The sequence below is a fragment of the Vulpes lagopus genome, chromosome 8 (genome assembly GCF_018345385.1).
Source record: "Vulpes lagopus strain Blue_001 chromosome 8, ASM1834538v1, whole genome shotgun sequence".
Taxonomy (NCBI): Eukaryota; Metazoa; Chordata; class Mammalia; order Carnivora; family Canidae; genus Vulpes; species Vulpes lagopus.
The window spans coordinates 8,420,125-8,448,045 of record NC_054831.1 but is presented as its reverse complement, the minus strand read 5'-3'; the positions used below and the strand labels follow the sequence as shown (position 1 = coordinate 8,448,045).

General features: G+C 47.6%; 1 protein-coding gene, 1 long non-coding RNA gene and 1 pseudogene across 3 annotated transcripts in view; 2 read left to right on the top strand and 1 right to left on the bottom strand.

Moving 5' to 3' along the window:
* LOC121496512 overlaps positions 1-9,817 on the bottom strand; it is a 37,818-nt gene extending 28,001 nt beyond the window's left edge. Inside the window, exon 1 of the long non-coding RNA XR_005989260.1 lies at positions 9,592-9,817. This is a non-coding gene — a long non-coding RNA (uncharacterized LOC121496512). The remainder of the gene's footprint in view (positions 1-9,591) is intronic.
* LOC121496511 lies at positions 6,743-7,712 on the top strand (annotated as a pseudogene).
* A 6,616-nt stretch (positions 9,818-16,433) lies between the features above and the next one.
* C8H2orf72 (chromosome 8 C2orf72 homolog) lies at positions 16,434-26,653 on the top strand. Of its 2 annotated transcripts, none has more exons than XM_041767574.1 (3): positions 16,434-17,091; positions 20,272-20,382; positions 23,830-26,653. In XM_041767574.1, exons 1-3 carry the CDS (start codon positions 16,473-16,475, stop codon positions 23,967-23,969), a joined length of 870 nt encoding a protein of 289 aa, XP_041623508.1. In that variant the 5' UTR covers positions 16,434-16,472; the 3' UTR covers positions 23,970-26,653. The 2 variants fall into 2 exon arrangements, with proteins under 2 accessions (XP_041623508.1, XP_041623507.1); XM_041767573.1 differs by having other exon boundaries at positions 20,269-20,382.
* Positions 26,654-27,921: the final 1,268 nt, after the last annotated feature.

Sequence of the window (27,921 nt, the reverse complement as noted above, 5' to 3'; positions counted from 1 at the left end):
CTTGGCTAAAAAAATATATATATATATATATTGCTTCACCCAAGATCATGTTGCCTTCCCAGAGGCATGATGAACCTAATGACAGGTCTGCAGAGACAGAAAAATGTTCCCTTCTTGCCTTCTAGGTTCTTTCGCAGGTCTAATAATTAAATTGGCATAAGACAGATTAACAGGAGAAAAAAAATTTAATTACACACGTACGGGAGCCCCATAAAAATATGAGACTCAAAGGCAGTCAGGCAATTGAGGCTTATGTGCCATCATGAACTAAGAAAAGGGATGGGAGCCTGGGGCTTCAAAGAGGAGAGAGGAAATTCACAGGAAGATGAGAAGAGCAGATGTTTAGTAATCAAATGTCCTGCCATGCAGATGTCTTTCACATAAAAAGAAGTTATCTCTGATAGCTCTCTTTCTGGGCTGGGCCCCCCTATATAAATTACTTTAGACAGTTAAGGGAGAAGTAAAAAGCTTTTCTGGAGTCTGCTGGGACTTGATTGGCTTCAGCTCAAAATAATCCACAAGCTGAAGGGGCATGTTTTGGGGGGCATATTCTGCTCCCCTTCAGGTCTATATGGGGGTAAAAAGGCCTGGCTTCATGTCTCACTTTGAGACAACTCTGAAAGACCATCCCAGCTCCAAAGCTCCCTACATGTTCCAGAGGTCTACTGCCACACAACAAACCACCCCAAAACTTAGTGGCTTAAAATGATGACTTGTTATTTCTCATGTTTCTGTGGGTTGATGGGGCTCAACTAGGTGGTTTGTGGTATAGCTGAGGTCACTCATACAGCTGCATCTTGGTGGGAGCTGGAACACACATTTGTCTCTTATCCTGCAGGGTCCTCTCCACATTGGCTTCCTCAGTCAGTAGCCCAATAAGGGCTTCTTTACACATGGGGCTGAATTTCAAGGAGTGTTCCAAGAGCACAAGCCCCACCGTGCAGGCACTGATCAAGTCTCTACTTGCATCATTCCTGCTCAGGTCGCATTAGCCCTGCCTGAGTCAATATGGAATGATATGAGGATGGGAAGGCCTAAAGAAGGCCTGGTTCACCAGGGGCCACCAGTGTCACAATCTATCCCAATCTGCCCTCCAACTCCTCATAATTCGTATCCACTTGCCAAATAGAGTCACCTCTGAAAATAAAACGAAGTAAAACTTCCAGAGTAACTTTCCATTCTGGCACCACACTCAGGCCTGAGGTCCAGAATCTCACCATGAATATTAGATCCAGGTGGGGATACTTTGAAAGTGTGATTTCTTGAGTACGGCTCCTTATGTTTGGCTTCTTAGGTGCAGAGACCTATGAGCTACAAAGACCAGTTATCACCCCAACATACACCTGACAAATCAAGGCAAGACAGAGACAGGAAAATATAATAGATAGTCTCTCATTCAAAAGTTGAAGAGAAAGGAAGACACATAATAATGACTAGCCCATAGCTATAACAAAAAAAAATATTTCCACATACTCATTTAGTTGCATCTCATAAATTTTGGGGTTTTACTTTTGCTTTTTTTTTTTTTTTTTTAATTTTACTCATTTATTCACAAGAGACACAGAGAGAGAGAGAGAGGCACAGACATAGGCAGAGGGAGGAGAAGCAGGCTCCATGCAGGGAGCCTGATGTGGCACTTGATCCCAGGGCTCCAGGATCACATTCTGAGCCAAGGGCAGGCGCTCAGCCACTAAGCCACCCAGGCGTCCCTATTTTCACTTTAATTCAAGTAAAAATATTTCCTAATTTCATAGGTGATGTTTTGAGATATTATGTAGGATTGTGTGGTTTAATTCCCATATATCTGAGAACTTTTTGGTTATCATATTGTTATAGATTATTAATCTTAATACCTCTGTGATTGGTGACTAATTTAATACCTCAGATAATATACTCTGCATGTTTTCTATCCTTCAAAAAATTTTTTAAAAGATTTTATTCATTAATCTGAGAGAGAGGGAGAGAAAAAGCACCAACAGGTGAGGGGCAGAGGGAAAAGCAGACAGACTCCCCGCTGAGCAGGGAGCCCAATAGCGGGACTCCATCCTGGGACTCCAGGATCATGATCTGAGCTGAAGGCAGATGCCTAACCATCTGATCCACCCGGGTGCCCCAATCCTTTGAAATTTATTGAGACTTGTTTTATGGCCCAGAATATGGTCTATCTTGGGGAATGTTATGTATGTTTTTTTACATAAGCATTTAGTTAATTAATATTAAATAGCTATTAATAGGGTTGGGTTTAAGTCTACCATCTTGGTTTAGTTTGTTCTTTGTCCCCAAAGTTCATTTTTCCTCTCTTTATCCTTCTTTGCTATTCTTTGGGTAAACTGAATATCATTTACTATGTCATCTATCTCATCTATTAGCTTTTTAAAATTTCTCTTTAAAGATTTTATTTATTTATTCATGAGAGACACACAGAAGTAGAGACACAGACAGAGGGAGAAGCAGGCTCCCCACAGGGAGCCTGATGCGGGACTAGATCCCAGGACCCTGGAATCACACCCTGAGCCACCCAAGTGTCCCTCATCTATTAGCTTTTTAGCTAAGTTTCTTGGTGGTGTTTCTATCCTTTTTTTTTTTTCTAGAAACTGAAACATGCATCTTTAACTTATCCATGGTGTCGTATTTAAGCCTGCCTGCCATGGCCCCTAACATCACTTACTCCCTGTGGACTGCCTCTCAGCCATGCCATTTCTATGATCCTGGAATCTGTTTATTCATGCATTCATCTATCAGATACACACTTCATGAGCACCAGGATAAAGCAGGAAGAGGGTGCCAGGTCTCAAGCAAGGCATGAATAGAAAGAGAGTTGGCCCCTTCCACCCCCAGAAGGGACAAGGCAATGTAATCATTAAGACCAACATAAGATGATGCTGTCACTGTAGAAAGGGAGTCCTTATAAGGATAAAGCCAGACACTTTCTTCAGTCATCTCCCAAGCAGTTCTGGTCAGCTAGATCTGAGCAAGTCGGGCTACCTGCACAAAAGACACAGCCAAAGTCATTGAACTAGAAAAGCCAGAAAGATTACCAGTGATGTGGAGTCAATTTTCCACATTGGTGCATCTGAGGATGACTTAAGAGCATCTTGAAAGCATTGGTGCACAGGTTCAGTGTAAGGTTGTGGACAGAAGTACCTCTTTTTTTTTTTTTTAAGATTTTACTTATTTATTTGAGAGACAGTGACAGAGAGAGGATGAGCAGGGGGAAAGGGAGAAGCAGACTCCCTGCTGAGTATACAGCTGGATGCAGAAATAGATGTTAGGACCCTGAGATTATGACCTGAGCCAAAAGCAGACGCTTAACCAACCGAGCCACCCAGGCACCCAGAAGTACTTCTTATAATTGTAGAAAAGTTTGCAACATGAGGGCACTGATTAAAATAAAGTATGGTTAATCATAAATATAATACTATTTGGCCTTTTGAAATGATGATGTCTGTCTATAGATGTTGACATGGGGAGATATCCAAAATATATGGTCCGGTGAGAAAAAGCAAGTATCAGGACACAATGTACTGTGTGGTATCATTTGCATAAATGTGTTATGGGCTGTGAGATATATAATAGGAAGCACAGAGTAGGGACTGTGTCTAGTTTTGAACAATGCCCTATTCCAGGATATAACACGGGACTTACACATAGTAGGCTCTCAATAAATATTCATGGAATAAAGCAAGCACTTTGTTTAAAACTTGGAAAGCTAATCTTCTAGTTGCTAATAATAAAAAACTGGGCAATATTTTCTTTTTATTGTCCTGATTTTCTGCTTTTTTTTTCCTACTAGAAACGTGTTGAATAGAGGATTATAACCGCTGCCTCAGAATTATCCCAGAATGAATACATAAATTCCTCTGTACACACTGGGTTTTTTTTAATTTTATTTTATTTTTATTTATTTTTTAGAGGGGGGAAGGGCAGAGGGAGAGGAAGAAAGAGAATCTCAAGGAGTCTCCACGTGGAGCCCAATGTGGGGCCATCAGGACCTGAACCGAAACCAAGAGTCAAACACTTGACTGACTGAGCCACCCAGGTGCCTTGCAAACACACTGTTTTTAGGTTTTTGTTATATGTGTTGGTGGCTGAGAGAGTTAGCATTTCCTTGACTACAGATTGGTCTTCTCAAGTTTGCCTCAAGAAAGACAAACCAGTGACTTTGGGTGTTCATTTGTCCCAGATCTATAGCAAAGAAAAAAGAAAAAAAATTCTAAAGACTCAAAATGCTTGGAATTCTTGTTAGAGGATTATAAAACTTAATGAGGACATGAGTTTCTGAATCCCATTCCACTACTCAGAGAATAAAGAGAAGTTCATAATGATTGTGTTAGGTATTAAGTAAACATCAGGTGGAAGAAGAGGAGTTTAGCAAGAATGCAAAAGGATGAAAATTCTTTCCACCACAGTGATCACAGGAGTGGTGACAAAATGATTATTCTCAAAGACTGAAATGAAAACTGCAAACCCAATAAAATCCCTGAGCTTCCCAGATTAGAGGATATCACAGAGTTCAGTACAAGGATCCAAGTGAAAATATAACACTATAAATATTTTATATGTATCTTTGTTTTTACCTTTCTCTGACTAAAAAATAAAGAAAAAACATTTAAGCTTGCTTACAAAATGTTTCAATAAAATACTTAAAAAAAAAATCACAGGAAAGGGGTGCTGGGTGGCTCAGTTGATTAAGCATCTGCCTTCAGCTCAGGTCAGGATCTCAGGGTCTTGGGACCAAGCCCACATCTCATCAGGCTCTTGCAGAGTGAGGAGCCCACATCTTCCTCTCTCTTTGCCCCTCCCCTCCATTCATATGCATGCTCTCTCTCTCTCTCTTAAATAATCTTTTTTTTTTTTAAGTCATTAGTAAGAAGGGAAAATTAGATTAGGTGAAATAACGTGGAGCAAGAGATAAGATTAATACATAAAATGTTTATCATGAAAACCCTCTACACTTGCTAGATATGGGCCACGATTTGACTCTGAGCTTCCTTACAGTCCATTCAAAGGAAGAAACAAGGCCATATTACTCACAGTGTTCATTAGATATAAACAAATCAGGTGCTTAATTCCAAGACCAGAAAGGAATTTCTTCTATATGCTTTCATACAATGGGCTTTCATAGGGGGTATGCCTGGGTAGCTCAGTAGTTGAGCACCTGCCTTCGGCCCAGAGTGTGACCCTGTTGTCTGGGGATCAAGTCCCACAACGGGCTCCCTGCATGGAATCTGCTTCTCTCTCTGCCTCTCTCTCTCTCTCTCTCTATGTCTCTCATGAACAAATAAATAAAATATCAAAAAGGGGGGGGGGGCTTTGTAATACAGAGAACAAGGCCCTAAAAATATCCTTATTATAAATAAAACAATGAGTGCCATAGGGTTAGCATTGACAGCTGCCCTTCTTTAAGTCAACGGCATGACTCCATGTAGGTTCAAACAAAACAATCCCAGGCACCTCAGGGCAGAGAGCATGTGATCATCCAAGATGTAATATTCAATCCCAAATAAATGCTAACAAGGGCTAGAGCCCTCATGCATGACTGAATGTGTGACTCCCATTCAGACAAGTCTTCCTAAATGTTGTTTAATTCAACCAAATGTTTGCTAAGTATCAAACAAGAGTGAGTTTGAGGTTGCGGCTCTGATATGACAAGGACCCTTAATGTTCTGTGTTGCCAGTTAAGTGCAGACCTCATGTTTAAACAGGCAGCTGAGCTGAGGGCACAGTTAACAACCTCTTCTGAAAGTCAAGGAGCCTAAACAGATCTCCAGATGTCTCCCAACAGAGGCGGGCTAGGCAGGACCAGGCGGGGCCACTTTGGTTTCACCCTCACATACAAACAACAAACACCTCAAATTCTAAAGCTAGTGTTCCAGATCTTTTCGGGTCCAAGAACTATTTTTAATGCCCCCCACACACACCAAACATGTATAATAATTATAACTTTGGAACAGGCTGAGTCAAAAATATGCAAAATGACAGACTCCTTTTTAAAATTATGCATATAATAAATGTTCATTGTAGAAAATAATTGTAACTATGTATGGTAACTGATATTAACTAGAATTATTATTTTGAAATATATACAAATGTTGAATTATTATGTTGTATACCTGAAACTAGTATGTTATATGTCGACCATACCTCAATAAAGAAGAAAGAGAGAAGGGCCCCTGGGTGGCTCAGCAGTTAAGCATCTGCCTTCGACTCAGGGCATGATCCTGGAGTCTCAGGATTGAGCCCCACACGGGGCTCCCTACATGGAGCTTGCTTCTCCCTCCACCTATGTCTCTGCCTCTCTCTCTATGTCTCTCATGAATAAATAAATAAAATCTTTAAAAAGAGAGAGAGAGAGAGACCCAACTACATAGATAAGCAATGAGCAAAGATAAAAATCACCAATATTTTGGCAGCCCAGCCTCTATTCCTCTCTGTGGAAGTCAAAGGTGAATCAATTACTCTCTCATTCAGCTTCTTTATAACTAGGACATTGTCACGTAACATAAACTTAGCCAATTAGGTACTCCTGCTAAGGACTTCGAATTGTGAAGGAGTGATGCAAAGGTCCTGTGGTCAGCCAGGTAATATAGCAGCTGCAGCAGAGTTAAGAGTTTAACAGCATGGGTTCAGTCAGATCCCAGCAGCACCTGCAGTGGCTCTCATCTCTTCTGACCCTTTTTGCTATCTCCCTTTCGCTTCCGGAAACACGGTCTCTGGCGTGGCGGTTTCTGACGGTGTCATCAAAGTGTTTAATGACATGAAGGTGCATAAGCCTTCAACACCAGAAGAGGTGAAGAAGCGCAAGAAGGCAGTACTTTTCTGCCTGAGCGAGGACAAGAACATCATCCTCGAGGAGGGCAAGGAGATCCTGGTAGGTGATGTGGGCCAGACTGTAGATGACCCCTACGCCACCTTTGTCAAGATGCTATCTACCAGACAAGGACTGCCGCTATGCCCTCTATGACGCAACCTATGAGACCAGGGAGAGCAAGAAGGAGGACCTGGTGTTTATCTTCTGAGCACCCAAGTCTGCACCCCTTAAGAGCAAAATATTTATGCCAGCTCCAAGGATGCCATCAAGAAAAAGCTGACTGGGATCAAGCATTAATTACAAGCAAACTGTTATGAGGAGGTCAAGGACCGCTGCACCCTGGCAGAGAAACTGGGGGGCAGTGCCGTCATCTCTCTGGAGGGCAAGCCTTTGTGAGCCCCCTCCAGCCCCCTGCCTGGAGCATCTGGCAGCCCCAGACCTGCCCATGGGGGTTGTAGCCTGCCCCCTTCCTGCCAGACTGGAGGGGCTGGGGGGATCCCAGCAGCGGGAGGGCAATCCCTTCACCCCAGTTGCCAAACAGCCCCCTCACCCCCTGGACCTTCCTCCTCCCTCTATCCCTGACAGTTCTGTCTTTCTCAAAACATTTTTGATCTTCTGATTCCTCTTGGGTTGAAGCAGACCAAGTTCCCCCCAGGCACCCCAGTTTGGGGGAGCCTGTATTTTTTTAATGACACCCCAGTTCCCCACCTGTTCCTCCCTTTTCCTATGCTGCCAATTTCTAACTGCAATAGTGACTCTGTGCTTGTCTGTTTAGTTCTGTGTATAAATGGAATGTTGTGGAGATGACCCTTCCTTGTGCTGCCTCCCCTTTTCCCCTGGTCTTGGCACTCATGGAAACAGGACCAGTAAGGGACCTTCAATTAAAAAAAAAACAACAACAACACACACAACAATTTAAAAAAAAAAGAGTTTAACAGCATAATCCTGAGGGTCCAGCAGCAATAATGCCAAAGCCAGCATTCAGGGCAGACTGTTTGGGGGAGGATACTGCCATTGAAATAGTCTCTGATTTCAGCAGAAGGTCCCAGGGTGGCTTCTCTGATATGTCAGCTCGCAGCCCCTTGAATTGAATGGAGACTGGGTCCCCCTTGGGGAAAAAAAGTAATAACATCAAAAATGTATTTTGCTTATCTTGCTCCTGCTTTTCCTACAGGGGATTTGACCACACGTCAGGGAAACTGTGCCCTGGGGAAAGGAATGAACCTGAACTTTCAGGGGTTTTGGGATACAGCACAGACCAACAGTAATCCTAGGGGAACCAGAACACTGCCAGGCTGAGTGATAAATGGAGCTTTGGTGGGAGTCTTGCTCATAGGAGGACTGCTGGACCCATTACTTCTCTAGTGCCTCGGTGTAGGCTTGGAATAGATATCCTAAACCTCAAGCAGAATCCACACATTGGTTCTGTGACCCAAAAGTAAGGGCTATTATGATGGGAAGGGCAAAGGAGAAGCCCCAGGAGTCTCCCTCCCCAACAAACAGTAAACTTGAAGGGAAATCAAAGCCCAGAAGGGAACATAGCTATTAGTATCACTGTGAATGAGTTGAAGGGGTGTGCGTGTGTGTGCATGTGTGTGTGCATGTATGCGTGTGTGTGTGGGGGGGCGATAACACCTCTTACCATCCTACATAACTCTCCTCTCTGATCAGATGCGTGGGGAGGGAATGAACAGCAGCAAGTCTCCTCCATTTTGCTTCTAGACTTTGTGCTGGATGGGCCTTGACCATCTCGCTGCCCTACAGGGCAATCATGCTGGTTCACTGCATTGATGACATTGTGCTTAGACTTGGTGAGGTGCCTCAGATGCTCTCATTGTTCATGGGTTCACTGAGCTTCCCCAAATATTATCAACAATTCGTAGAAATATATTGATTCCTGGGCCTTTCCCTCATCATGGCAAGATAGCTGCTGCAGGTCCAAATATCAAACCCACACAACACTGTCCCGAACAAGAAGGAAGATGATGGTCTAAAAAGGCACCTTCCCTAGTCAGGCAAGAAAATCTTTCCCAGAAGTCTCTCCAGGGGACTTCCTCTTGTGTTGGATTGGTTAGAATTGAGTCACATACCCATTCCAAGACCAATCACCAACAAAGTGAGGCAGGAGTGTCATAGGTGGTTTAATTTACTAGTGATTCAACCCCTGGGCCTCTATTAAAAAAAGAAAGAAAGGAAGAAAGAAAGAAAGAAAGAAAGAAAAAAAGAAAGAAAGAAAGAAAGAAAGAAAGAAAGAAAGAAAGAAAGAAAGAAAGAAAGAAAGAAAGAAAGAAAGAAAGAAAGAAAGAAAGAAATCAGGGCTCAGTGAGCATGGAGTGGCAGTAAGGAGGGAACTAACTAATGTCTGTCACAGCCAGTACCCTTGTCCTGTCACTGTCCAGTTGAAAACGAATCTAAACAAAATTGTCAATGAAGGCACAGAAATCATCCTTGTAAGGGAACGGTAGCATAGCTTCTAGATTTGTGCTCCCCAATATGATAGCTACTAGCTATCTGGGGCTATTTAAATTTAATTTAGGATTAATTAAAATTAAATAAAAATTTAAATACAGTGCCTCGGTCACACTAGCCACATGGCAAGTGCTCAATAGTCACCAGTGGCTAGTGGCTACTGCTACAGGCCCCCTTGCCTTTGCCCAGCACAACCTGAGAATGGGAAGCTGAGCAGCCTTGAAGCCAGTAATCCCAGAAGCTTTCTGACCTGGGGAGCCACATTCAACATACAGGTCTGGCAACGAAACCCTGCATTTTGGGGCACTTACCAGACCCATCCTGACTGAATCTTCCATTAATCTCTCTGGGCAGGAGACATGCTGGCCAGGAGCTGGTTTGAGCAAATAATGTTATCATAAGGTTAATATTTAATGGTTACTTTGTCCTACACCAGGTGGGCGTCCTCTGAAGAATGATCATGAAGTCACCCACTGCACGCATCCCCAAAACACACATTCTTTCTGTATCTCATCAGCCTCTCTAAGGGACTAAGGGGTGGCAGAGAGTATACAGATAAGACATATAGGTACAGGGTAGGGAGTCCATGGTGAGCACTGCCCCTCAGGTCCACCCCATGGGCACAGCCAATGTGCTACTTGATCCTTGATCATCTGTCAAGGGGTGTGCGTGCTGAGCCCTGGCTGAGGAAAGGTTATCCTGTGATAACCCTCTTCTGATCCACTCTAACCTCAAGAGGCCTGACAATTAAGGTGCCACCTTGAGTGAAGTTGGTATATTCGGATCCTCCGAGAGGCAAAGGCCCCACTCAGCTCTTAGAGACCGCTTCCTGGCCACTCTCTGCCAGTGCCATTCTCCTGCAAGGCTGGGTCTTGGGAGACTCATGCTCACACTCTAACTTGACCTGGACAGGGAAATTTTAAAGGAGGACCAAGTTGAGTGGATTTGAGGTCACCCTATGTCATTGCAGCCTGGGTCAGCTGCTGTTTCCCTCCCTTCTGTGCCTGAGGCTCAGATGCCAGCAGATCCTCATGAATTCACCTTGAAGCCAAGGCCAGGGCAGCAGGTGCAGACAGCCTCGCCAGAGTTGCCTGCTGAAGCTGCATTTCACCAACACTACTCTGGGCTGAAGCTTCAGACATGCTGGCAATGCTCAGGCGAGCTTGTCACCTGCTCCTGGATGCCAGGCAGAGCTGGCTGTGTCCCTGCCTTTGCCTGGATGCTCTTTTATCTGTTACTCCCAGGTCTCCACGTGTGCCCCTCGTGGGGGGGTGATGGGGTCAGATGCTCAAGCACAGGCTCAGTGCACATTTCTGCAGATGGAGGATTGCCTGCCTGCCCAACTGCCTCAGCCAGTGCAGGTGTGCCCTGGAGGGCCTGCCCACCTCTCCTCCTGACACCAGGAACCCATCCTGGGCCCAGCAAGGGTACAGTAGGGATTAGAGCTAGGGCCTTTCTGCCTGGCCATCTTAACAGACCTCCATCAGACCTTCATTTACCTAAAGCTCAGACGAAACTGAGATGCCTGACCCTCATAAGAACACCAGCTGCCACGGAGATCTGCATTCCCAGTACCAGGAACCAGCCCTGGCCCGGTGGGCGATGAAAGGCAGCAGAATACATCACTCAGAAATGTGCCACTTTGGCATGTAGATTATTTGAGGGGAAAGCAATCAAGACCCAAAAGGTTCAGAAAAAGCTTTTTACTTCTTTAATGGACTAGAAGAATTGAGATAGGGAGAGAGAGAGCTGTTACCAGAGATTTTTTTTTTTTTTTTTTTTTTTTTTAGTCAGAGAGACTTACCTGCATGGCCACACCAATATCTGATTACCAAACATCTGCTCTTCTCATCTTCCTGTGACTTGTCCTCCTCCCTCTGGAGCCCCAGGCCCCTGTCCATTCCTTTTTTTTTTTTCCTTTTAAGATTTTATCTATTTATTCATGAGAGACACACAGAGAGAGGCAGAGACATAGGCAGAGGCAGAAGGAGGCTCCCTAAGGGGAGACCGATGTGGGACTTGATCCCAGGACCCCGGGATCATGACCTAAGCCAAAGGCAGATGCTCAACCACTGAGCTACCCAAGTGCCCCCCTTCCTTAGCTCAGGATGGCATGTGAGCCTCAATTGTCCCGCTGCCTTTGAGTCTTACGTCTTTGTGGGGTGGCAGTATAGATGTAATTAAATGCATTTGCTCCTGTTAATCTGCCTTATGTTAATTTAATTATTAGACCAGCCAAAGAACCTACAAGGGAAGAAAGGAAGATGTTCCACCCTGACAACAATGAAATGAAGTCCTGGTCCAGTGGTCCCCTCGTGGTCATCCCACAGCCAGGACACAGCACAGGTGGTGCTCCACTGTCAGACCCAAGTCTCAAAACCTCCTCCTGCCCCTGCCTCTGGGTCCTGGGGACTCCCCCAACTTCCTAACCCTTTTCATGGTCTTCCTCACATGTAAGATCTTTCTCTCCCTATCGGGCTTCCTCAGGAGCCCATACACTCTCCCCAGGTCCCACCGTCCTCATAGCTCTGAAAACAATTGTTTTAGGGGAGAAGGGAGAGCAAGGAGGGATCCCTGGGTGGCGCAGCGGCTTAGCGCCTGCCTTTGGCCCAGGGCGTGATCCTGGAGACCCGGGATCGAATACCACGTCGGGCTCCCAGTGCATGGAGCCTGCTTCTCCCTCTGCCTGTGTCTCTGCCTCTCTCTCTCTGTGTGTGGCTATCATGAATAAATAAAAATTTAAAAAAAAAAAAAAAAAGAAGGGAGAGCAAGGAAAGATGTGAAGAAAGACAAATGGGGAAGGGAAAAATAGGGGCTGGGCAGGGCAAGGGAGAAGAGGAGGGGAGGGAGGTGCAGGGGAGATGGGGGAGGGAAAAAGAGTGGGGGAGGGAGGAAGGAAGGACAGCAAGAGAGACAGAGAGGAGGAGGTACCACCCAAAACCAGACCAAGATCACTCCTTCTTTTCAAATCAGCGCTTTCCCATAACTCTTCCCACCAAGTTCTGCTTGCGGGACCCCAGGGAAGTAAATAGTTTCAGAAACCCCAGTTGCACTTTGCATCTTCACTGAAAAACAGAGAAATCAGAAAAAGCCTGTTTTTTTATGATATTTTCGAGGGTGTGGACAGAGAGGAGGAAAAAATAATCTTGGCCTCCCGCCTTTTTTTTTTTTTTTTAAGGTTTTCGTAGTTTCCTGTTAATTTAATACTTGAACCTTTGACATGTAAATAACACAGGTAAAGATCAACTTCACCGGCCCTGGACTCCGACCTTTGTTTAACACCCACCCTCTCTCTGATTAATCCTCCATCCCATCCCTGGAAGGTTGGGAATTGTTACCTGTAAATTTAATGCCCAAGAGTCAATAGCTTGAGGCAGAGCACATTGGTTTTATTTTTATTTTTTAAAGATTGTATTTATTTATTTGCGATAGACACAGAGAGAGAGAGAGAGGCAGAAACACAGGCAGAAGCAGAAGCAGGCTCCATGTAGGGAACCTGACGTGGGACTCGATCCTAGGACTCCAGGATCACGCCCTGAGCCAAAGGCGGCACTAAACCCCTGTGCCACCCAGGCTGCCCGCACATTGGTTTTAGACAAGCCTTGTAAGACAGTCCAAAACTAAGAGCAGTTCTCTGGACAGCTGCTGTGTCTTCCCCTCTGTCCTCAGAGAGGTGACCTTGATGGGGTCAATGCCCTTTCCATCCACTTGGTAGGACTCCCACCGGCTTTGTCATGGCTGCAGCTTATATGTATATACCCGGGCTGTGCATTGCTGGCACCGCAAGGCACCATTTACTTAGACAAAAATGATTTAAACAAGTGATTGAATCTCTCCGACTATTGTTGAGCACACCCGTATTTATTTCTTTTCTTGTTGGAGTGTTTCCTCTAATGGTGTTTTCAAAGACGGGCTCTATGTGAGAAACCTGATCCTTTAAATACCTGATAAATCAGCCAGAAATCAAAATCTAGGTTCAAAGTTCTTTCTCTGTAATACTCGAAAAATATTATGCAACTATCATCTTAAATCCAGCATTGCTGTTAAGAAATCTGAAGTCAATCTGATTTTTGTTCCTTCCTCAACCTTTTGCTGTCTAGATGCCTGGAATACAGATGTGATGGCTGGTGCTTTCATAGCCAGTTTGGATTATGAAGATGAATTGGGGTGGGGGGCATGACTGGATTGAAACTAGAGTCCTCAGGGTGCCTAGGTGGCTCAGTGGTCGAGCGTCTGCCTTTGGCTGAGGTCGTGATCCCGGGGTTCTGGGATGGAGTCCCGTATCAAGCTCCCCACAGAGAGCCTGCTTCTCCCTCTCTCCCTCTGCCTATGTCTCTGCCTCTCCTTCTGTACCTCTCATGAATAAATAAATAAAGTCTTAAAAAAAAAAAGAAAGAAAGAAACCTGAGTCCTCAAAGAACTAGTGATACAAAGCTACTCTAATGGCCATGAACGGTCCACTTCCACACTTCTCCAAAAGGTTAAAATAAACTTACACTGTGTTTGTGAGTCTCTGCTATTTATTAGTAGCTATTATTTGGAGTCTGTGCTATTAGCATCAGAAATGAATCTTAATTCATGTATTATGTAAATCTGCTTTGTCTTAAACTTTCCAAAGTCTGGTCAGTTTTCCCAATGATCGATATTGTCTTGGATATCAGCTACCTTGGCTACCCAGAAAGAGGCTTAAGCCTAAATTTTACCTAGTATCCTCCCTCCTGGGGAGTTTAAAGAAGTGGGGGAGAGGCAGTGAGGACAGGGGAATTGCCTCTGGCATTACAATGCAAATTTGGCTACCCCCCAAGTGCCTCTGACCCTCCCAATATTTACCAGGCACCTTTCTCAGGAAACTTCTGGGCACTCTCCCCTGGCCACTACTCTTCTCATGAGCTGGGTCATGTGGTTGGAATGTCCTGACCAGGCAGGGGGAAGAAGGGCCAGGACTGCTTGGGGCTGCCAGGTCTGGTTGTTCTAAGCTTCTAACCCCAGGCTGATGTTACCATTCCTGGCTAGCGCAACTCTTTCCTGCCTCGGAGCACCGTGGCAGTGATGGTGATAAGGCTGGGGCTTGGACTAGGCATGATCTATCCAAGCCAATGTAGGCAGAGAAAAGCACATGTTTGTTATAAGACATTCACTGAGCCTATCCCCCTCTATAGCACCCAGCTCTCGTGTGCAAGGGGCTGTTGTTGGTTCCCACATTCCATGACTCAACCACCTGCTGCCTCTGAGGAGGTAGGAATGGGGGGAGGGGTGCAGGTTCTCATGGTTTTTACATTCCTTTCTTAATCCTCATCAAGATGTGCTTCTGTGGAAAAAAAAAAAAAAGATGTGCTTCTGTGGCATCTTCAGGATTATACCCCCAGGAAGAAGCCAGCATCTCAAGTACATGACCATTGTCGGCCATACACTACTTTTCTCATAGCACTGATCACCCATTGAAGCTGTTGTTTATGTGTTTATTTGTTTCTCCTTCTCTACCAGCTCTCACTAGACCAGCCCCTCCATGAAGGTAGGAATCTGGCCTGTTCCCAGCTGTCTCCCTAGCACTGGGCACAGTACACAGCAGAGATGCTCAAGAAATACAGGTTGGGGGCAGCGCAGTGGCTCAGCGGTTTAGCGCCTTCAGCCCAGGGCCTGATCCTGGAGACCCTGATGAAGTCCCACATCCGGCTCCCTGCGTGGAGCCTGCTTCTCCCTCTGCCTGTGTCTCGGCATCTCTCTCTCTCTGTGTGTGTGTCTCTCATGAATAAATAAATAAAATCTTTAAAAAAATGTTAAAAAAATAAATAAATACAGGTTGAGTGACTGAATCACCCTGATTCTGGCCCAGGGCTTCTTGCTTCAAATCTTGGGTTTTTCCCCACCCAAGCCCCTGGATCTCTGCCCCGAGCAAAGACGATACATAGAGGGAAGAGGTTTATATTAACTAGACCTGCAACAAGGATATGGGGTCTTCACTCCAAACATTGGCTAAAACAACTGCTGGATAATTAGGCTTAAAGCAGGGCTGCCTGTATATCTTCAAATCCCCCCCTGTTTGCACACAATAAGTGCTCAAAAAAAGGTGTGTTTTATTGAATAGACATACAAATTCTCCAGGAGGAGATATTTCAGCATAATTATAGAGGAAAGGAAATAGGGTAACTGAAGAGCAGATTGGGGGTGATATGGAGGAGAGAGCTGAGCATGAACATGCTCTTGACCCAAAGGGGTCATTGGTCTGTCCAGTGTAACAGGGCACAAGTAAAGAGTTTTGACCAGCACTGTTCAGTGCTGCAGCCACGAACTGCATGCAGCTATTTACACTTAATTAAAATGAAATCAAGTGTAAAATTTAGCTTCTCAGTTGCACTAACCAGATTTCAAGCAATAATAGCCACAGGGAGCTCCTGGCTACTGCATTGGACAGTATAGATAACATATAATGTGTCATCATCAAAGAATGTTGCATTGGACAAAGCTGACCTAGATCCTTGGAATTAACAGAACTTCATCTCTGCTTCTAACCTGGCCTACTGACATCCTCTTGTCACCCTCTACACACCCCCGCCCCCTAGGTCCCGGTACCATCAGCGCCCCCATCTGCCTTCCTGAGCTTTCTGCTCTACAGGGAGTGATACTGTCCTCCTGGTTTTCACCCCACAGCGCCCTGTGGGTAATAAGTGTTTGTTGAGGTGAGGAGCCCTCGATTAGCTTTTGCTAAATGCTTAAGGCCCAAGAGGTGAATTAAGTGACAGGAGAGAAGACATCCCTGCTTCCCCTCTTTTCTCACCACCCTCCCCCCTCCCTGCACTCCCTTTCCTGGGGCCCCCACCAACACGCCAAAGCGGCACAGCTGCAGAAGCTCCAGTGTCCAAACTACCCGGATCCACGCGAGTGTCTGCTCCGCGTGTCCAACCCATCTAACTGGTGAAGGCGTCTTTGTTCCCACGATGATTTTCTGTCTTCCTCCACCTTTGGCGGCCCTGCACCTGGCGGGGGCTCACTAAGTGTCCGTCAAACGTATGGACGAACCGGTGCGTGGACGGCTGCACCGACGGACCAACGGAGGGACGCGCGGCCCGCGGGCCGGGGGGCGGGCGGGGCTGGGCCCTCGGGGGCGTGTCCTGCGGGCCGGGCGCGGGCGCCCCCGAGAGGCGCGGCTGGCGCCGCAGGGCCCGGCGGCCGCGGAGGGCGGGCGGCGGCGAGCATGGAGCGCGAGCTGGAGGAGCTGGCGGCGCGGCCCGCGCTCCCGGCCGAGCCGCCCTTCCAGGCGCTGGTGGAGGCGGCGGGCGGCCGCGGGCAGGTGCTGCTGGTGGGCGAGCTGTGGGAGCGCGAGCAGAGCCGCGCGCTGCTGCGGGACTTCGCCCGGGCCGTGTTCCCGCCCGAGCCGGCCGCGGGCAAGCCGGGCGGCGCGGGGGCCGGGGCGCCGGGGGCGCCGGGGGCGCGGGGGGCGCGGGGGGCGCAGGGGGCGCCCGGGCCGGCGGGGGCGCGCGCCATCCGCTCGCCGCTCGTCTTCGTGCTGTGCCGCGCGTCCTCGCTGAGCGCCCGGGAGCCGCGGCGCCGCCTGCGGGAGATGCTGCGGGACGTGCGCGGCCGCCGGCGGACGGGCGCGGCGCTGGTCGGGGTGCTGGTGGCCGAGGCCGGCCCGGAGGACGCGGCGGCGCCCGGCTTGCGGCTCCTGGAGGCGCTGCTGCGCGCGGTGTTCGGCCGCCAGGCGGGGGGCCCCGTGCAGGCGGCCGCCTACTGCCCCGGCCACCCGGCCTCCAGCCTGGCCGTCCAGGCGGCCGCCTGCAGGGCGCTGCAAGCCGCCGGGCCCGCGCGACCAGGTGAGACCCGGGGCCCCGGAGGGCGCGGGCGGGGGCGGCTGGGGGAGGCCCCCCAGGCTGGAACTCCTTAGGCCAGCTTCCCTCCTGGCGCACCACGGTAAACTGAGGCCCCGGGAGGGGAGGTGCCTCACACTCGGCCTTCCAGGTAGAGCCGCGCGGGGCCTGGGCACGGGTCCGCTCTGTTCCGGAAGGATCCAGAGAGCCCAAGAGACGCAGGGGCTCGGGAAAGCCGAGCCGACCAGCTCAGGGCAGGAAAGTTGATGGAGAGAGGGTGGGACCGTGCTGGGAGCTGGAGGGAGGCAGAGCACGTGAGAAAGCCTCCGGAGGCCCAAGTTCCAAGTGGGAAGGGGATCAGGGGAACAGGGACCAGGGGTTTGGCGGTGCCTGGAGCTGCTAGACAGACGCTGTGCAGCCAGGGATGCGGCGCCGGAGGCTCAGCGTGGAAGCACCACACAGGGTCATAGGGAGAAGATAAGGAATAGATGCCAGGACTTGGAGGTGTGGGCGACTGAAGGCCCAGAATCCTTCTTGGCCACCCACTCTGGTCGTGCACCCACCGCTGCTCTCCACCTTCTGAAGCGTGGAAGAGGAGAGTGAGGGTCTGTCATCAGCAGAAGTGTCAGAACTCTTCCACCCTGGTGCAGAAGGTTTCACAAGAGCCTTTCCGGATTTTAGGATTAAAATACTGACATTGAGTACAGCTGGATCTGGCAAAGCTGAGAGGAGCAGGATTGTTGTTGCTCTCCCAGATGTCTTCCCGACCCCACCTTCCCAGCACCTGCTGCCACCCCGCCCAAGCCCTCCAGCCTCCCCTTTTAACAGCTAAAGAGTTAAGGAAGGCAGAGACTGTGTTCTGCTCCTCTGAGCATTGGTGTGTTAACCAGAAACTGAGAGATGCCAAGGCTTTCAGGGGGCCTTTTCCAGCAAGGAGACCTGGTACCTCTGATGTCACAAATGTCCCAGGGCTACCAGCTAGCTTGGCCTGCCTGGGTGAAGACCATGCATCTCAGCCCTAGAGCTTGGCCCAACCTATGCACGACCCCCCAACCCCACCCCATGCCTACAACTTTCTGTTGAGTCTGTGGTAGGAGCTAAACTTGAAACTCTATAACCAGTGTCCTGAAAGACATAGGGCATGTCCTGAGGTGGATTGTTATTGTGATTGTGGTTGCCAGCCCTTTCACTGACCCCGCCCTATGAGGGAAAGGAGGGACTTTAATACAACCAGATTTTCTGCTCCTAACGAACTGGAGCCTAGAAGATTGAGTTCTTAGTCTCTTAGTCCTCTCCCATTCTCTAGGAACAATTTTTTTTTTAAAAGATTTTATTAATTGGGATCCCTGGGTGGCTCAGCGGTTTGGTGCCTGCCTTTGGCCCAGGGCGTGATCCTGAAGTCCCGGGATCGAATCCCATGTGGGGCTCCCAGCATGGAGCCTGCTTCTCCCTCCTCCTGTGTCTCTGCCTATCTCTCTCTCTATGTCTGTCATAAATAAATAAATAAATCTTTAAAAAAATAAAATAAAGATTTTTATTTATTCATTTATTTATTTTTTATTTATGAGAGACACAGAAAGAGGCAGAGACACAGGCAGAGGGAGGATAAGCAGGCTCCATGCAAGGAGCCATATATGGGACTCGATCCCTGAAATCTGGGATCACACCCTGAGCCAAAAGCAGCTGCTCAACCGCTGAGCCACCTAGGCGTCCCTCTAGGAACAACTTTTAATTCCCCAGAGCCAAGTGTGCCCTGGCCTCCTTGTACACCTTGCAGTTGCCTTGAGTAACAACCTGCTTCTCCCTATTCACCTGACCAATCCCATCAAGAGATTTGGGACTGAACTTCCTCCTCCAGGAAGTCTTCCCTGGCCCTCCCCACTCCCACTTGTAAATTTGCGAGTGAAATCCCATAACTCTTAACCACCTGGTTTTGTCACTTCCCTTTTGTGTGTTTAACCACCATTATACCCATTTCCCAACACCTTGCCCTGCATGCAGAATCCTTGCCTCCTTTTATATTTTTATTTTTAAAAGATTTTTATCTATTCATTCATGAGAGACACACAGAGAGAGAGAGAGAAGCAGAGACACAGGCAGAGGGAGAGATAGGCTCCACGCAGGGAGCCCGACGCAGGACTCGATCCTGGGACTCGATCCTGGGACTCCAGGATCATGCCCTGGGCTGAAGGCAGGCGCCAAACCACTGAGCCACCCAGGGCTCCCCGCCCCCCCCCCCCCCCCCCCGCTTGCCTCCTTTTAAATACTAACACTTAAGAAATCTTAACACTTTGCAGAGGAATCATTCTCTACTTTTAAAACTCGTTTCTACTTTTATAAAAACATCCTTAACAACGTGAAACCTTCCATTAATGACCAAAAATCATGAATGTAATCATAACTCCCTGTCCACTGGTTTCCTCGGGGCTTTTGCAGAGTGGACAGCGCCATGGATTCATGTTGCTAAGGTTTTGCTAGCAACTGCATCTGGCTTTTTAAAGTTTTCCATTCTCTTTCCTCACTGCCTGCTGACTGTTATACGTTTAGGTTGCCGATCCTTGGCAGTGACCTTTTACCTAGTTTATGCGCTTAATCCAGTTGAGGATCCTAATCCTAATCCAACGAAGGATCCAGTTTTATTAGGAGTGGGTGCAAAGTAAGAGTAAATCGGTCCTGAGTGAGGATTTATGAACAGGACATTTTGTGTTCCAGTTGGCCTTATTCCAGAGTTGGGGCTCTCAGATGCTGAGTGGTACTATAATAAGGAAACTAGACTGAACATGTGATTGTTTTATAGTAATTATCAGAAAGATTAAATCTGTTCCCATTGAGAAAGAGTTTGAACTAAAACTCGGGGAAATTTCTGCTCTTTGAGTATAATCTTTGGTGCTGTGTAATTATTACTGGTTTCATGTCATTTTTGTCACTACAGCTTCCCTAACATGGTACCTATATCATAGGGTTTTGTGAGGATAAAGTATAGCAATCTTTTTTCAGGGCGGGGGTCAATGTTGGAAATACAAAAACTCCACCCCTTTCACAAATCAGAATCTTTGTTTTTTGACCCAGACAGTTGAAACTAGGGCAGTTGATAATTGAAGCTCTTGGTTTGCTGAACAGAAAATCTCCCAGTCCTGTCAAACATGCTCACCTGCTGCGTCTGGGACTTTGTGTTCTTTCTAGCAGCAGGACCCTGGGAGAGACCGGGCCTCCCAGCACTGCTGGCATGCTTTTCCTGGGGTCCCTGGAGCCGGGGGAAGGATCCAGATGCCACCTCCCCCAGTGACCCAGCTCAGGGTGAGTGTGCTGCCTTCCTGGCTTACTGGACCCTTGGGACTAGGTGCTTGGGATTCTGGGAGTGGTCATGTGTACACAGGGACCTAAGGGATAGAGTTGACCAATATCCAAGGTGGAACAGGGTGTGGAGGTGAGTGATGTGAGGTGCTCTTGTACCAGGCAAAGGGCGCACAGCGCCCCAGCAGGGCTCTAGCCCCATGGGTCTCTCACCAATGAGGGCAGCTGGTGTGGGCAGGTCTGGAATGCAGGTGTCCGCCCCATGCACAGTGGGGTGCTTGGCACCAGAGCATTCCATCCTCTTGTGAGGATCCAGGGAGTATCAGGAACAAGTGACATTGGAGCTAGGGGCTGGAAAATGGGAAGACTTAGAGAGGAAGTGGTATGAACGAAGGCTTGGCGGTGGCATGATGTCACACTCGGAGAAGGAGCCCCTGTCCGGAGAGCGGGGGTTGAGGTACAGGAGACTGGTAGGCCTGCGGCTGAGGAGGAGAGTTGGGACCAAACCAGGACCCTGGATCCAAGTCTTTCCAGAATAGTGAGCTGTTGGCCATTTCTGAGCAGGGGTGACCAGATTGGGAGCATTTTGGAGAGGTGACAAGGCAGGGAGAGACAAGAGGCAGAGCCAGTGAGGAGGGCACTGTGTAGTCCCAGGAGGAACAACAGGCAGCCTGGACCCAACGCTGGCAGTCTGGAAACAGAGAGGCAGGAACTTAGCTGGAAACCATTCTTAGGGGAGGATCGTCAGGCTACTAAAGGGAGAAGCAGGGGAAAGACAGTTGTTCGAAGTCCACAGGAGCACCCAGTAGGCATTGAGGCTGTTGTGACAGAGATAGGGAGCCCTGGGGCAGTAAGTTGTAACCTGCTAAACGTGTGTGGCCCACACCCCCAAAGTGTACGGAACAGTACAGCTCTGTCACAGAAACAACGGGCAGTGTTTTAAAACAAACCTTTATTGTGTCCCTTATGTTTACAAAAATCATTAGGCGAGGTGTCGGCCTTCCCTCGGCACAGAACACGTTACTACAAACTCAGCGGCTTAAAACAACACCCGTTAATTCCTCTGGATCTCCGTGGGTCAGGAGTCCGGGCAGGGCTTAGCCGGGCCTTCTGTTCAGGGGCTCCCAAGGCCGCATTCCTTCCTGGAGCGAGTCCTGCAGGCTCACGTGGCTGTGGGCAGAGTCCGCTTCTTCGCTGCCTTCCCGGTGGCTGCCAGCTGGGCCTGTGCCCGCTCTCATGGCCAGCCCTCCGCACGGCTCTCAACACAGCAACGGCTTCTTCAATTAGCAGGAGGCTTGGTGGTCTCCTACAGTGTCAGCCACAGGAGTGACTCACTTTTGTCATATATGGTACCCGAATCAAGGGAGTGACTATCCCATCATATTCACAGGTCCCATCCACACTGAAAGGAGGCGATTATACAGGATGAGTACGCCAAGGGGTGGAAATCTTAGGGGTCATCTTAGAATTCAGCCTATCACAAGGTGAAAGCTCAAGAAATTTGAAAAAGGAGAACAAATATTAAAATCATTTGCTTAATTCTGTCACTCAAAAAACTATCATCTGTATTTTGGCACAGATCATTCTGTCCATGTAGCTCCTTGTGCTACTTAAATTGTAATAAATACAATTCTAGGGGCACCTGGGTGGTTCAGCAGTTGAGCATCTGCCATTGACTCAGGTTGTGATGCCAGGGTCCTGGGATCGAGTCCTACATTGGGTTCCTTGCAGGAAGCCTGCTTCTCCCTCTCTGCCTATATCTCTGCCTCTATCTCTGTCTCTCATAAATAAATAAATACGAATCTTTAATAAATAAATACACTTCTATATAATGCATGAGTCATCTGTGAAATGTGTCAGATATTTAAAACATTCAATTGCAAAAATGTTAACTTCAATCTCTCCATCATCATTTTGGATATTTCTGGAAACCGAAAGGAAAAAAATAATAAAGTAAAGGAATCTTAAACAATTTTTTAAAAAGATTGTATTTATTTATTCCACAGAGAGAGAGACAGAGAGCAGGCACAAGCAGGGGGAGTGGCAGAGGGAGAGGGAGAAGTAGGCTCTCTACTGAGCAGGGAGCCTGGGGTAGGGCTCCATCCCAGGACCCCAAGAACTGAGCTGAAGGCAGCCACCTAATAACTGAGCCACCCAGACTTCCCAGAATCATAAAAAACTTTGCATAAATCTTGGATAACTTCCCTTTCTGTAGTATATACCCAATTTTTCAAAGGTTTTATTTATTTAAGTAATCTCTACTTTGATTCCCCAGGTGGGACTCAAACTCACAACCCTGAGATCAAGAGTTTTATGCTCTTTGGACCAATACAGCTAGGTGCCCCTGTAGCATGTAACAAATTATTTACTCTCCAGTAGAAGTGAATGTATTAAAATTGCATTCATGGACTATGCATATACATCCATAACATATAATAAATAATAGGATCATACGTACAGACATTTATATATACTGTTTTTCTTTTTTCTTTTTTTATATATACTGTTTTGGAATCTACTTCCTTCACAGTAACATTGTGAGTGTGCAATACTCCACGGCAGTAATTACATACCAATAACATCTTTACTCTTTGGGGGGAATGGTAGGTAATTGTAGATTCGCATGCAGTTGTAGGAAATCATACCAAGAGATCCTGTGTACATTTGTCCCAGTTTCCTCCAATAGTAGCATCTTGCAAAACTGTAGGATAATATCACAACTGGGATATTGACATTGAAACAACCCACAGATCTTGTTAAGATTCCCCCAGTTTTACTTGAATTTGTGTGTGTGTGTGTGTGTGTATGTGTGTGTTTAGTCCTACAGAATTTTATGCGTCTTTTTAAAAAATATATTTTATTTATTTGAGAGAGAGAGTGTGCATGAGTAGAGGCTGGGGGCAGAAGGAGAGGGAGAAGCTGACTCCCCACTGAGCAGGGATTATGCATCATTTCTAATGCTTGACTCCCACCATGTGGGTGAGTCATTGAGTCCCTTCATTGGACACTAAATTGGTTAGGAATCTTTTAGCTGCAGGTGGAGAAACCATGACTCCAGCTGGCATAGAGGCAAAAGCATTCAGTATCTCACCTAAAAGATAGTCTAGAGGAAGAGTCAGCTTCAGAGCTGATTGATTCAGGAGCCCAGTGACCCCATTGGGGACCCAGGTTCTTCTCTCTGCTGGGCCACCCTTAGTGTCGTTTCATCTGGGCTGGAAGCCAGGTGGCTGTAGCAGTTCCACTAATTATTCCTAATTATTTCCTTAGGATAAAATCCTAGAAGTGGAATTGGTGGGTCAAAGGGTATGTACATTTTTAAGGTTTTTGATTTGTACTTTACTGTGGTTTTTCAGTAGATATTGACTGGGGCCAACTTCCTCCCTTTCATTCCTAGCTTACTCCCTCATGAACTTGACTTCTGATTGAGCGATTCCTTCCCTTGTGTTTCAGATCACCTCCAGGATCCTGAGGAGGAGCTGTCACTGACAGCTATATGTCCCAACGGAGACTGTGAGGACCCTGGGAAGGGGTCGAGAGCCTGTGATGGACTTGTCCATACTCCTGCTGAGCCCACTGGAGACCCGAGATGAAGGCTGGGCTCCTGGGCTACCTGCACTCTAACCTGCACACTGGGGACTGGCTCTTTCTCACCGAGTTCCCTTGCCTCTATGTTGACCTTGGAATGTTGTAACTACACAGAGGCCCCACCTGTCAGGGGCTGCTGCATTGAACCAGCTAGGGAAACTTATTTTCCTGGAACCTGCCCCCCACCTCATATTTGCTCACTCTCTGATCACAGTGAGGTTATTAGGTCTTTCTGGACCTCGGTCTTTCTACACCATTGGGACAGATGGCTGTCTACTTTGAGGTTTTGTGGTGCTGTGGCAGCCCATGGTGTGTTGGCATGAGCATCCATCATTTCAAGTGCAACTGGAAAGAACTCTGGATCAGCTGTCATCAGATCAGGAAAGGGTGGGAAGCTTAGACCTGTCATTGAAACTTTGGGGCTTCTGTTTCATACACTTGAGGGACTATGAGCCCAGGGGCTCTTAACCCAGGGCCAGACTGCCGTTCCAGGTAGCACTGGAAGCTTGTGTATGCGTGTGTGAAACTATAAGTGTGTGTGTGTGTGTTTGTGTGTTTATTGGGAGGAGGGTTACTATGACCGTGAGGTGCCCCTGGAACTTAGTGAGCTTCTCACAACGTACAGGACAGACTCCAACAGCAAAGACTTATTCCACCCAAATTGCCCATCATGGCACCTTTGAGAAACTCTGGATGAGCCAATCTCTTCTCTGAAATTCTAGGAAGTCCCCATCCCCCACCCCAGCAGAGAGGGTTGGGCTTCCTGAGATCTTGGCTGCCAGAGCAAGCTGGAATAAAAGACTGCACTGCTGCCCTGGGGACCTATTGGGTCAAAGCCAAGACATCCACATGCTCTGCATGGCCTCTTTCTTCCTCATGTTGACATTGACTTTCTGTGCCAAATCCTTTGAGAATAAGGATCCTGGGAACTGCCTCCGGCACCAAACAAGAAAGGTAGGGGTATGGATTATAAGGATGTGGGCCTTTATCTCAATCTCAGGCCCTTGTCCAAGGTCAAAGCAGACCCAACCCAGAAGTGCCAAGTTCCTGAATCCTTTTTTCTCTGTTTATGAGTCAGACCGGGTCGATGATATTCCCTTAAAAACCAGGAAAGCCATCTGTTCACTCATAGAAGGAACTCTGCATTACCTCCCTTGCCTTCCTCTCCTGCCCCTGGAGAAATGCGGTCTTTGGAATGGCAAGAGCAGCTCCTGATTTTCCTTGGTAGGAAGCACTGTCTAAGGGAAGTAGCTAGATTCATTCATTCGTGCATGATTTGCTCAGCGAACATGCAGTTGGGCTACTATCTACCCAGGATTCTATAAGGTGCTGCATACCTTCCAGTAGTTACGTTGGCTTTCATCTCTGATACCAAAATGTGGAATTGGAAACCTGTGGCTGAGGGGCCATGTGATATCAAGGAGGGTCCCTCCTGGCTCTGTGCTTCAATTTATTCTTCATAATATGTAGCCTGGTTCTATCCTTTCTCTGCCTGGTGGGGATAGTGTGAAGGCAGGCAGGGTGATGTCTTATTTGGGGTTGGTTAGTAGCAGGTGTCATTCTAATAATGCAAGGCTGTCTTACCAATAGGTAGACCTGGCTGACCTCCTACACATGAATGAACTCAAAGAATTACCACTGATTTTGTTTTAAAATGGGGAAACTGGTATTTTTGAAGCTGCTATATTTTTCTATTTCTCTGTTAATTTCTTTGTAATAATTGGGTTGGAGTCTTATTATTTGGTGGGGGGAGGGAGCTTTTATTAAGGTAGGAAATTATATAAGGCAGAAGTTACAAGGCACAGTCTCTGCTGTGTTTAAAATCCTTTTGTATTTGTTGCCAGTATTTGAAACTTGAGAGATTGCATGTTAAAAAAGCTGGTTTTCTGGGTGGAGGATGGGGCATGCCATTAAGTCTGGTTTGCTGTAATCACCCTGCCCTGGAACCCTCCTCCCACCCATCTATCCACCCTACCACTGTACTTCACTCATCTATGCCACCTGCCTGGTCCTGGTGGACATTTGAGTTTACAAACCTGTGGCATAAAGGGTGGTATACATATTTTTCATTACTTTCAGTTTCTCTGGTGACTAGTTGAAGAGAGAAGGTCTTTACTGAGATTTGTGTTCTGCTTCCCAACTGGGAAACATGGGACTGAGATACTTTGGGACCCAGGTTGGCTTTTTCGACACATGGCAAAGATAACCATGATCTTTTTAGGAATAATCTGGTTGATATTTTTCTTAGCAGACAGAAGAGTTAGGTGCTGGAAGGGATGACCTTGGTGGTAGGTCTCTTCCCCAAGGACTCTCAGAAGGCATGAAGATTGGGGTGGGCCAGGCGAGGGCCTCCGCAAGTCACAGTCAGGGCTGGTGCATATTAATCCTTCTAACATGGCAGTAGTTGTGCTGCTTCTGACTTGGATCAATAATTCCTTGTGTCTAATAAAACCGAATAGTACCTCATTGCTGTCAAATCAAAACCAGAATGGATCTTCCCCTTTATTCCCATAAAGTGTAACCTGCAGGGGTCCTTGGGAACTGGGCAAAAGGCAGGAACTTCTGGAATAGTTTGGCCTAAAGGACTTCCAGTCCTGCCCTGGGTGACATCTCCACAACTCTATTGGCTGGAATGGGAAAACATGTAGCTCGAAAGTAAATGTTTGAAAAGAGATTTTTTTCAAAGATAGCTTTTAACTTGGTGTTTAAGAGGATGTGTGTGTTTGTGCGCACACGGACGAGCATGTTTAACGAGATAAAATGGCCTTGCCTAAGTCTCAGAGGGCCCTTAATAATATTTGTCTCATGTCTCTCCTCTCAAAGTATTTGTCTCCAAGATTGACCACACAAGAGGAGTCCCTTGGTTGTCAAACCAGGAACAGGGCAAACCTGCAAAAGGGCCAAGCGCCAAGGCCCCCAAACCTGTGTGCTCTAAACCAGCCCCCCTTGTCCCAGACAAAGAACCCAGGATGCAAGCTCGGAAAAGGCAATGACCGCCTTATTAATCTGACGGCAGTCTACCCTTCAAAGTGTAGCAGAACCACACCACGGGGCTGGTTCGCTGTGGCTGGGAGACCTGCACTTTGTCCTGTTTGAATGGCAAACATAACCAGGGTGGTGAAGAGAGTCTTTTGTTTTGTACCCAAGGGCTGCACAACCCCCTTCTGACCTGGTTTTGTGTGTTAGTGGATCAAGGATTGGGACAGACCTTAGCTTGTGTAATCTTAGAGTTCAAAGGAAACCAGGTTCCAGGCAGGGTGGCTGACCAGGATCCTGCATGAATTCCTCAGATGCCTTTGGCCCCGGAGCCAGAGTCCTCTGTGTTGTACCTGGAGCTGCCTAATTGGGAGCAAAAACAGAGGCTACCCCCTGGGCCATGCTGTGGTTCATGGTCCAAAGGGACCACGGTGTGGAATTGGTCAGGTCCAGAGTCGGCCCTGGGCACCAGGGTCGCTGTGCGTCCAGGGCTTTGGCAAGGGCAAGAGCCCTGTCTGGCTTCCTCCCTGAGCTCCCCAGCCAGCATTCCTGCTGCGGGTGCAGACCCAAGCCTGACTGGTGAAATTCAGAGACCCTCAGGTAGGAGTTCAGATGATCAGTCATAAGTCAGGCTTGTTCTGCTCTGCACATATTTGGAGCTTAGTCCTTGTGACCAAGCCCTCATTTGGAGTCCTGATCACCAGGTGTCTTGTCTGGCTGCCCTGTGTTTCTTCTTTCCTTCACTGGTTAATGAGGCCTTCTCAGATCATTACCTCAACTCCAGACTACCCTAACCACCTGCCATCCCTCGTATACTGCCCACTCCAGGACCCCTGGCTACCAGAGCAGCCACTTCAAGCCCCTTACTTCCTGGCAGGAGGGGGTCTCACTGTTAGCCTCTGCCCCTCAGTCTCATCTGGTTCTTTGGTTCTTCATGTGCCAGCACCAAAGAGCAGGACCAGACCTGAATGGGGAGGTCAG

Coding starts and splice junctions, on each gene's coding strand:
- C8H2orf72 (XM_041767573.1), top strand. CDS start 16,473: ATGGAGCGCGAGCTGGAGGAGCTGGCGGCGCGGCCCGCGCTCCCGGCC. Junction 17,092..20,268: donor CGCCGGGCCCGCGCGACCAG/GTGAGACCCGGG, acceptor TGTTCTTTCTAG/CAGCAGGACCCTGGGAGAGA. Junction 20,383..23,829: donor CCCCAGTGACCCAGCTCAGG/GTGAGTGTGCTG, acceptor CTTGTGTTTCAG/ATCACCTCCAGGATCCTGAG.